General features: G+C 36.8%; 1 protein-coding gene across 2 annotated transcripts in view; it reads right to left on the minus strand.

Moving 5' to 3' along the window:
- Positions 1 to 8263, minus strand: part of LOC137919669 (L-asparaginase 1-like) — a 29977-nt gene extending 21714 nt beyond the window's left edge. Inside the window, exon 1 of one of the 2 annotated variants that reach the window (XM_068762809.1) lies at positions 7875 to 8253. In XM_068762809.1, coding sequence (XP_068618910.1) covers positions 7875 to 8130 — 256 coding nt within the window. In that variant the 5' untranslated portion in view covers positions 8131 to 8253. Of the gene's footprint in view, positions 1 to 7874 lie in introns of both variants that reach the window. The other variant, XM_068762808.1, reaches the window with a different exon arrangement.
- Between the last annotated feature and the right edge of the window lie 2649 nt (positions 8264 to 10912).

Genomic DNA, 10912 nt, shown 5'->3' on the forward strand with positions numbered 1-10912 from the left:
GCTAGGTACGGTTTCTTTCTTGACGCCTCTAGCGACACCGACATCTGTTCCTTAAATGATATGTAGGAGTGGTCGTGGTACGGTAGCTTCTTGTTCTTCGGTAGCTTCTTGTGCTTCGGTAGTTCGTCGGTTGTATCTTGTTCGTCGATTGCTTCTTGTTCGTCGGTCGCTTCTTGATCTTCAGTTGCTTCTTCCTGTGTTGACCGCACCTCCGCTAGCCCTTATAATGAGCGCGGAGACTCTCAACAGCGCGATGCAGATTTTCGTTGCGTCTACTGTGGCGCCATCTGTCATGTATCTGTTTCACTGCCGCCGCCGCCATGCGATTGACGGTCACGTGGGTAAGAGCTTGGTGTTTGAGTGGCGCGCGATATGCACGCCACATCACTCCCCCGCCCAGACCGTAACTATGGTCGATAACAATTTGGTAACCTTACTCTTCTGCCGCTCCGGGTCCTCTTGTCTCCGTCTGAGGTAGTAGCAGTTGAAGTGGTTGAAGTGGCTGTAGCGGTTGTGTTTCTCTGTCAGGAGAGAACAGGATAATGTCATCAACATATCCGTAGCAGAAATCCAGGCCTGATAGTACTTCGTCGATGAAGCGTTGGAATGTTTGAGCCGCGTTTCGAAGTCCGAAAGTCATGAACGGGAACTCAAACATTCCGAATGGCGTCGTGATCGCCGTTTTTTGGATATCCTCGGGACTTACAGCGATCTGATTGTACGCTTTCACGAGATCAACCGTAGAGAAGATGGAGCATCCTGACAGCTGGTGGGCAAAATCTTGAATATGTCGGATAGGGTATCGATCAGGTATAGTCCTGGCGTTAAGTGCTCTGTAGTCACCGCAAGGTCTCCAGCTGTCATCTTTCTTTTTTACCAGGTGAAGAGCAGAAGACCATGGACTCTCTGAGCGTCGAGCTGTACCAGCTGCCAACATTTCCTCGAACTCCTTCTTGGCTGCCTGAGAACGAGCTGGATCTAGACGTCGTGGCTTACAAGAAACCGGCTGACCTGGAGTGGTTCTAATGTAGTGCATCGTGGAATGTTTCGAGGCACCACGCATGCCTGCAGGCCTCGTAATTTCGGGGAACTCGCGTAGAATCTCGTGGAACTCTGTATCTCCGCTAAAGGCTTTGACGGAAGAGATGTCGTCGATAGTTTCTGCGTTTTCTGAAATTGCGGCTACATGTAGAGTAGTGATACCATCAACCAGACGCTGGTTTCTGCAGTCGACTAGCAAGTTGTAGTAGCTAAGAAAATCTACGCCAATGATGGGCTTAGACACATCAGCTACCGTAAAACTCCATGAAAAATCGCGACGAAGACCGAGGTTGAGATGCAGGTGAATAGGGCCGTAAGTGTGAATAATACTGCCGTTGGCTGCGATGAGATCGTACTTGGATTGAGTGCAGGGCGTCTTGACGGCTGAACGTGGAAAAACGCACAAGTCTGAGCCAGTGTCTACCAGGAACTGCATTTTTGACACACGATCGGTAATGAAAAGGCGGCCTGCGGATGGCGGGCAGTCGTTGACCGCTACTTCCGACCGCCCTGTTCGTTTCCCGCCTGGAATGTGCAGGGTTGTCTGCATTTAATCGCTTTGGAGCCATAAGTGTAGTGGTAAAAACAGTATGGGTGGTCTGGCGGTGGTTGTCGTGGCGTCGAACGACTTCGGAAGCGGTTCCTCTCGTATTTAGATTCTGAGCGAGCACTATTTCTGCCGTTTCGAGATGTAAGGGCGGCTACTTGTCTAGTTAGCTCACTGACTTGTCTGGTAAGCTCCTCCAGCGTTGAAGACGAAGCGCTGCCAGAGGAAGTAGTCGCCATGGAGATCTGCGGTGTGGTAGGGGCGATTTCGTACACTTTGTCCGCCAGCTCCCCCAGCTTTTCTAAAGAAAGGTCTGTCTGTGAAGCAATCACTGTTTGTATGTTTTGAGGTAGACCGTTAGACCATATTGATTTTACTATATGCGAAGGTACTGATGGGCCTGCTAAATCCTCCAAGTAGCGTAGGAATCGTGAGGGTGTCCTATCTCCGAGCTCTTCGAACATTAGTAATTGCTTCACGCGTTTCTCTTGTGAAGCTGACAGGCGTCGTATAAGTTCCGTTTTTAGTTTTTCATATTTTTCTCTGTCTGGAGGACGAATAATTACGTCTTTCACTTCGACGGCGACTTGGTGGTCTAGTTGTGCTACCAAGTAATTAAATTTGGTTTCGTCGGTACTGATGCCAGACAGGCTGAACTGGCACTCCAGCTGTGAAAACCATAGGGCCGGCTCCTCAGGCCAAAATGGTGGCACTCTTACGCCAACGCGTAACATTTCGGCGATTTTGTGGTCGTCGTTTCTAGGCTGACTCATATTGTGGTTTATCTGCGCGTCTTTCGAGTGTGGTATCAGCTGGGTCCAGAAGGTGCTTCTCGTTGTCCTTACTCGGGGTCTCCAGTGTAGGAGTGGTCGTGGTACGGTAGCTTCTTGTTCTTCGGTAGCTTCTTGTGCTTCGGTAGTTCGTCGGTTGTATCTTGTTCGTCGATTGCTTCTTGTTCGTCGGTCGCTTCTTGATCTTCAGTTGCTTCTTCCTGTGTTGACCGCACCTCCGCTAGCCCTTATAATGAGCGCGGAGACTCTCAACAGCGCGATGCAGATTTTCGTTGCGTCTACTGTGGCGCCATCTGTCATGTATCTGTTTCACTGCCGCCGCCGCCATGCGATTGACGGTCACGTGGGTAAGAGCTTGGTGTTTGAGTGGCGCGCGATATGCACGCCACAGATACAATCCCCACATTGCTACCCTTCAGGTAGCCTAAATAATATAACGTATCTAACTTATGTATAAAACTTGTTAGGATAGATATTAAAATAAAGAATGGTGTTACTAAAATTTTTGGACAATTTTTTTTTTCTTTAAAATGAGTAAATTTATTGAAAAAATTTAATAAAAATAAAGTGAATAATACATGTGACGCTGACCTAATATAGTGTCTGTAAAAGTATCACAAAAGCGTATGCAATCTAAAAATTTTGATATCAATGGTGCACCTTGCCCTGGTCAACCAGTTACTGACATAATGGACGACATTTTATTAAAAAAATAGATCGATATCAATATATAGTAAGTATCGCGAAAATACACTTTATGATTTGACATGAGGGTAACATGTCTCGGGGGCTCTTATGTCCGTCCAAGTGAAGCAAGTGTACTTCGGCCTACTAATCTGATATTATTGCAAGTGATGTAATGTAACTCACCGAGGTTCCTGGAGGAACGACTTAACATAAGGTTTAATCTAAGCGCCTTCTGTATTGTTTCTGAAGATGATAATGCTGATAGCCCTAAGGCTTTTACAGCTTCGTCGGTACTGAGTTCACGGAGCGGAAGAGTCCGTGAACTAGATTTCAAAACTAGAAACTAAGGCTGGTAGGGCGCCTACCAGTTGTACGAGGACGCACGCACTTTGTTAAGGCTCTTTCGCGGTAGAGCTTTGACGGTGTGCTTGCGGTTTGGAATGGGCAGCGTGGACCACCGGCGAGCCTAAGAGGAATCCGGATCCAACCACGATCCGCCCACGCTGTTCGCGGTTAGGGAGCGGGCGGCCGCTCACTAAAAACGGGTGCTAAGCACCCCCTGCGCTCTGCATCCTTAAGCAAAATTCTGTAAATGCCAGTAAAGTAAATATGGTACTTATTAGATTCTAAAGCCACTATATTAAATTCCTGCTATTCATTTCCTGAATGCAAACAAATTTTCAGCTTTTATAAAATAACAAGTCTAGTGTTCTTGCACTATCATCATACTAATCTTCACTTATAATTGCGATGACGTCACATGTTACAAGATATGAGGAAAACATTTACTTGGTACTTCGCAGAATTATTTCAAAACAATTTCAACGAGACGATGTTTAGAGAACAGATGCATAACACTTGCGTTGCTTTTGTTGCGTAAGATAAGTACAACATAATTCACAATGACCATTTCATTTATCATTTATTGGTTCTTTCATAGTCGACATCAATTCTCCCGTATTTCCTCTGCCGGACCTATGTCCGATCTATCTACATCGTTCCTAGGGTTTCGGAGAAAGGTAGTATGCACTATATAAAAACAAGACTCAAGAGTTGTACAAGCGTCGGGTAAGACCCTAAGGCAAGTAGATTAAGTAAACTAGTAAATAAAAAATGATACCAAAATTCATCTGTGATTTAACCCGTGATCTAAAGCGAGGATGAAAGAAAAAGGTGATAAAAGACATGATATGTAAGAGGTGGAAAGATAGATATTGTAAAGGACGTAAGAAAATAATTTGTGAAGAATAGGGGACAGATAAACATAAAGTTTTAACTTAAAAAAATATTTACCCGAATATGTTCCTGCCGCACACATGGCAAGAGGAACGAGAATTCACCAAATACGGGGGGACATAAAAACATTATAGCAATAACAAGATTTTTTATTTATTACTTAACTGTACATCTTATAAATATAACATAGAAACATTCCAATAATAATACAGAAGTACAATTGGCGGTCCTATCGCATTTGTTGATTTTTCATGGACAAACACTGGATGGACTGAAAAAGATTTGTATTTTTACAGAAAGGTGACTATTGAACGGTAAGCGAAGAATTATGTAATGTATGAGAAATGTATATGTGCCTGTCTATCCGTCAAAAAAATTTATTGCGCCTTTAAACTATTGTTAATTTAGACAAGAAATTCAAAACGAAAATTTTAAAATTCCTAGAATCCGTTTAAGAGCGGGTAATTCGTCATTCCGACCATCTTTAATATACTTACAAACATTCTTCTGTATTTATTTAAGATTGATAATAACCTTGTTCTGTAATTAAATTTATAAATTATAAAATTAATAAATGAACATATTTTATAAAGGTCATATTATTTTTATAGATTGGTTAGGTCAGAAAACAGTTGGCGCCCGCTATAAATTTTTAATTTAGTATTTCACTAGGGACATTAAAAACGTTGCCGACCTCTGTCTTAGACTATCATTTATTGGTTAAAATCCACGGTGTGGCCCTACCAGGAATATAAGAAAAAGATGCAGGATGTTATGTTATATTTATTGTAATACAATAATACGAACATGTGACGCTCACAGGCTCCGGTACTGCAATCACAGAGTAAACACCACGCAAAGGCTACATCAACAAACGTCACTGCGATAGCTTTGCTTTGATATTTATAATCTGTCACGGTAATCTATTGTCTTACTAATCAGTGCAAGCGTTAATTACATCTTGACGCCTTGCAAACTTATTAGCAGAGATCGGATGTACGCAAATTTACCTAGTTAGTTTAGATAAGAAACTATGAAGGCGTATTCAATGATTGTTATATATCAATTAAATCATGCTCAATTAGAAAGACGCGTTCACATTGACCAGTTGTGTCCTTTGTCAAATTTAAAAATGCAACCTACGAGCTTAATGCAACGAACTTTTGTTCTCTATTTTTGTTAAAATATCAAACAGAGTAAATGATGAAGCCTGCTCAAAATTTGACAATAATCTATTGATAAATGGTGGTTGACGACAATGTTGTCATTTAATGTTACTGCGAGAGAAATTCAAAATTCACGTAGTTATCAATAAGCGTTCATAATATATAATATATATTATATTATATTCATATATATATAATTTCATAAACGATGAATCTCTATTTTCTCATCGTAATAGACTGGAATAGATAAATTAAAAGAGGAACTATATCAGGGTCTGCAACTGTGCATATAGCCTTTTATTTCGAGAAATTAACAAAAAAAGGCATTTATAAAATGTCCGAGAACGTTATGCCTCTTGGCATAGGCCTCCTCTAGCGAATTTCACTGTAGTCTGTCTACTTTTTTCCTTTGCTCAACAGATAGGAAACTGTTATTTTGATACCTTCTTTCGACCACAGCCGCTGTTAACTTCGACTTCTATGACTTTTTTTGGTACCAATGAATCATAGTCGCACATCCCTGGATATCTGCTAGTTTATTTGACTTAGAATTTTTTTTAATGGGGCTCTTCTGTCATCTTTTTGCAGTCCGAGGGCTGACGCGGACTTTCCATAAATATGCTGGTAGGGCCTTCGAGAGTCTACCGGAGATGGTGTTTGATCACTAGCTGTAATTCGATAAGCTTTTAGAATTCCGATTCAAATGTGCTCGAAAGATTCGTTTATGTAGTTAATAATAGTACTACCGAAACCGCTGTACCGCACATTAGGAAAACACGGCGAGGGGAGGGCCGAGGAAAAAACAGCATGTGTGCCGCCGTCGTAAAAGTTGATGAAACGGAGAGGCCGATACTCTCCCCTCTCGTCGCATAAATACCCAAGACGTTATACATCGATTAAGGTATTACAAAGATTACGGATCTAGGGTTTTCCAGACCCACTCTGGTGCTGTTAATGTAGCAAGGCTACAGGCATAGATATTTTTTTTTAAATGAACCTCTCGTTCCACTAATATTTATGTGGGAACAGGGATTTTATTTTCTATATAAATTTATTCACTTTCTTTACATATATCACAGTTATTATTGTATATATCACAGTTCTTTAATTTATCACGAGTACAATATTGTGGTTTCCTACATTTCACTTTTCCTGATATAATTAATTCTAGTTGTCATTTTTTCTTGCCTGTTTTACTTATTTATTTTTATTCATCACAGTTTTTGCTACCAAACTTCAGAACTTGAGCAAGGATTCTTTCTCTTTCTTCTTCTATCGTGAAGGAGGCAATGGTCGCCTCCTCAATCTTTCTCCCCAACCGGCACTCGGTATCAATTCGGGGCCCTCCAAATACGAGGCAATCGGCTACCAGATGGATCACGATCAGGTCCACGCCCGGTTCACAGAAGCACGAGGGATCCTCTTTGAGCTTAAACCTATGAAGACACTTAGAGAATCCTTCGTGCCCCGTGCGGCATCGATATTATTCGAAGATATATACAATTTTTCACTGGCGGCAAGTATGAAAATTAAGTACCTCTTGTTAATAAATTAAATAAAATGAAGCGTTTCTTTATATATCATTAATCTTTTCATTGTGTTGGATATATAGCATGTTAATATTATTTTTTTGATATAGTAGACTACAATCACCATACAATGCTGTTAGCACTTAGTCATTCTTATTAAAACAAACAATGAAACAAATATTTATTACTTCGAATAGGCTTTGCAAGGCGTCTTTGAATAATCTAAACATTGGCACAAAGTATTTTGGTTATAGTCGATTGCTTATAGTTGACCTTTTAAAATTTTTTGGAACGAATTTATGAATTTGTTGTATATAGGACTGCTTGCTAATAATTTCCTGTTTTTAATCTATTGATTTTATGTGACAATTGTCAAAATAGAGATATGTTATAGAACGTGGTAACACTTTCACATGGCATCGCTTGACAGTGAGAATTTAAATACGAGTGTATAATTATAACTATAATAAAAATGTTATATTCAATTATGAAAGGAAGATATATTGAAAATAATCATATGAATATTTTTAATTATCGCACTGTTGTAACTCTAATACATAAATAAGTTACATCACAAACTTCCGACATTTCAAGTTGGATTATGAACCGCACACGGTTAAAACCGATTGTTACAAATAAAGTTTTTATCGAAAAACGTTACAATAAATTATTATTTATTGTTACTAATTTGGAGTTAAAAACGTGGAAATTAAATCAATATTATGCGTAATTTATTCGTAATTAAATTCCCTTTTGTAGGAAATTATAATATTACTTTCATAAAATGAAAGGTAAATTATGCTGTCACAAAGAACTTTATTATTAATTTTGAGAATATTATATATTGTACTCACTAGTCAATTTTGCTGGTACTTACCGCCTTTAACATTTTTCACCATGCCAATCGTTCCTCCTGTGTAAATAACTAGCACCCTCCTCTCATGAACGTTAAGACTCTGTGCAGAGCTCATAATACTCAACTCGATGAAACTCCTCGACTTTTTAAATTTCGCTGTCACTTTGGCATTTCCATCAGACTCGCCCGTGCAGTTTTCATATTTCGCACCATTTTTTAAAATTGCACCATTAATTAAATACTCTATATTGTGTTCCGTATTACCATTAGTTTCCATGTCGAAATTAACAATCGAATTAACTATTTAGCATTTATAACCTGAACTAAATTTAAAATCACAATATAAGACGCACGCGCACGCGACTTTTAGCCGCGAACTGATCTGAAGTAATAAATAGCGAGATAGTGGTGGGATACGTAAACAATTGTAGATCACAATATAATGTACAGAAGCTGGTAATAATGTTAAATTGAAACACTAACATGTAATAGACTGGTTGACACTTTTAAGTAAACATTAAACTTAAACAAAAAATATTCATAATGAAAAATCTGATTTCTTATTGATTCGACCGGACATTACCACTGTTTTTTAGGTTATATTTCCATCGTTTAATGGACTATACTTTTTAATTTGAATCCATTATTAATATACAAGAAACAGAATTTTTAGATGGCATTTTATATTCCCTATTCTTAAACACACGTTCATGACTCTTCACCTCCCGCGGAGTATTTTTTTAAATCACTTCATAATTAATATAGTTGTCATAACTCTATTTTTACGGCCAGTATTAACCTGTCAGTTCAGGTATATGGAGGAATGTACTTTGATCAATAATAAAATTATATAATATTCAATTGAATGTCAGGAACACGTATTGCTCATGCTTTTTTCAATAATACTACAAATATTGACATTCTATCGTCTTAAATAATATATTATGGTTTCAAAAGTGAAATAAAAGATTCATGTTACTCGTAATGTCGTAATTTAATTTAACCTACGACATTACGGAAGATATCTTATCTGTTATTACTTAAAATAATCCCACAATTTGTCTCGTGTAAAAATAGGATCTACACATAATCAAGTGATTCATTATTGTCACAATTATTTTAAATGTTAGTCTTGCTTACTATCTTAATTTTTCATTAGCCGTATTTTTAGTTCTGTTAATTATGTCCAGGAAGTTGATCTCTGGCTGATAATTAACCTGCTCAAAAATGTTTTATCGTCGCCTTCAAAATTTAAATTTACTTTAAATTAATTTATAGAATATCGTTCCAAATAAATAAATATATAATATGGACAAATACATAAATACAAGTATAACGGATATTCTTAAATAATACACAGTGAAATTTATAATAGGTGTAAAATCTAAATATATAGTTTCATTTGCTGCCAACCGTATGGTATACTATCGACAAACAAATGGTTTCAGAAATAATAAAAAAGAGTTTTCAAAATTATTATTGTTTACTATTTGTCCATTTAGACTTCGTGCCGCTAAAATTTATTAACCTGTTGCATTCCAATAGAAAAATATACTAATGTAACATATTTCAGAGTGATCACTGTAAACATGATTGTTGAAAACTGGTGGTAAAAGTTTTAAAAGATTTTGCTTACAAAAGAGATATACATATACTCCTGAGCTTTTACATTTATAACCAATCACTCTGTACTATGTATATTGCAACATAACTGTTTTAGCTTTAGATACCAAATATGAAATTTGTAGGAGTAAATAAATACTTAAAAACCATTTAAAGATCTTGAATTTTAATTACCAATGCTCAAAGTTTAAATACTAAATATAAAAGTCAGTGAACGTTCTAGATACTTACGACGTGTTATTGACATTTTGGTTCACAAAATTTATTAATATCGCGGCCATTCGCTTCACTAGTATCATACATTTCTACATCAAAATTCTATTGCATCTCCAGTTTAAATAAAAGGAGAATGTTTGTTAAAATTTAATTATCTTTTTTACTAAGCCGACCGACGAGACTAGTGATAAAAAAAATCTCATTAGAGTTGGCAAACAATACACTTTAATAAAAGGCAGTAAAACATTATTTTATTTACAAACAATTTACAAATTAATTTTCAAAATTCCAATAATATTAAATAAAAAACAGAAGTGAGTAACACAAATACATTTCTTTGGACCATATGCAATACAGATTATAAATCAATACAATTAACAATCAAATGAAGATATATGAATGATATTGAATAGACGCTCATCATAAATTTTTACTTTCTTCGGTTGGCTCTGATAGCTTTCATTACCAGATACAACTATAGGTAGGAACTTCTAAAGTAATATTAATTTAAGCCAAAGTTTCTTTTAACTTTTTCCATAATAAATTGCTTGTGTGATATGGCCACTGGGTTTTATTCAAGTTTTTGTCAATATATCATTCTGTTACATGTTTGTGAACAAAACTTTTTACTGAAACACTATACATTTGATACTACTGTTCCAACTTTAAACATATAATTTGAAAGTTCTTAATCATCAGAGTAAATTTGTTAACATATGGAATCTATTTCAAAATGTTTCATTATTTATTCTTCACCAAGTTAGAATTATGCATAGTCAATGAAGGTTTCATAGGCAGTGTTTACCAAAATTGTTTTCACAAGAATATTACTTAAACATAACAATTACAAAGTATGGCAGCCTTATATTATTACATATAATTGAATAGGAACAACCACACAGGCAACGGGAATAAAAACACAAGTTTCATTTCACACTGTGTACTGTTAGTATGATATTATTATTTCTCAGGATTGAGACAAGTACCAAATTTATTATTACAAAATGTCTATTTCAGAATGACTAACATCTTTCACATTTACAAATATAACAATTCACTCATCAAGATAAATAGATAAAACCACATACTAACACATTTAAATGGTTTCTCTCTAAGACTATTACAACATAATCCCTAAGTAGTGTATTTTCGTTTTAAATGTTTACCTAGCTTACAATAAAGATATTTAAACATTGAGAACTTTAATCGAAACCAAAATT

The sequence above is a fragment of the Battus philenor genome, unplaced genomic scaffold, assembly GCF_028537555.1.
Source record: "Battus philenor isolate CCGP_79_NKW_IND1 unplaced genomic scaffold, ilBatPhil1.0.hap1 SCAF_17, whole genome shotgun sequence".
Lineage (NCBI taxonomy): Eukaryota > Metazoa > Arthropoda > Insecta > Lepidoptera > Papilionidae > Battus > Battus philenor.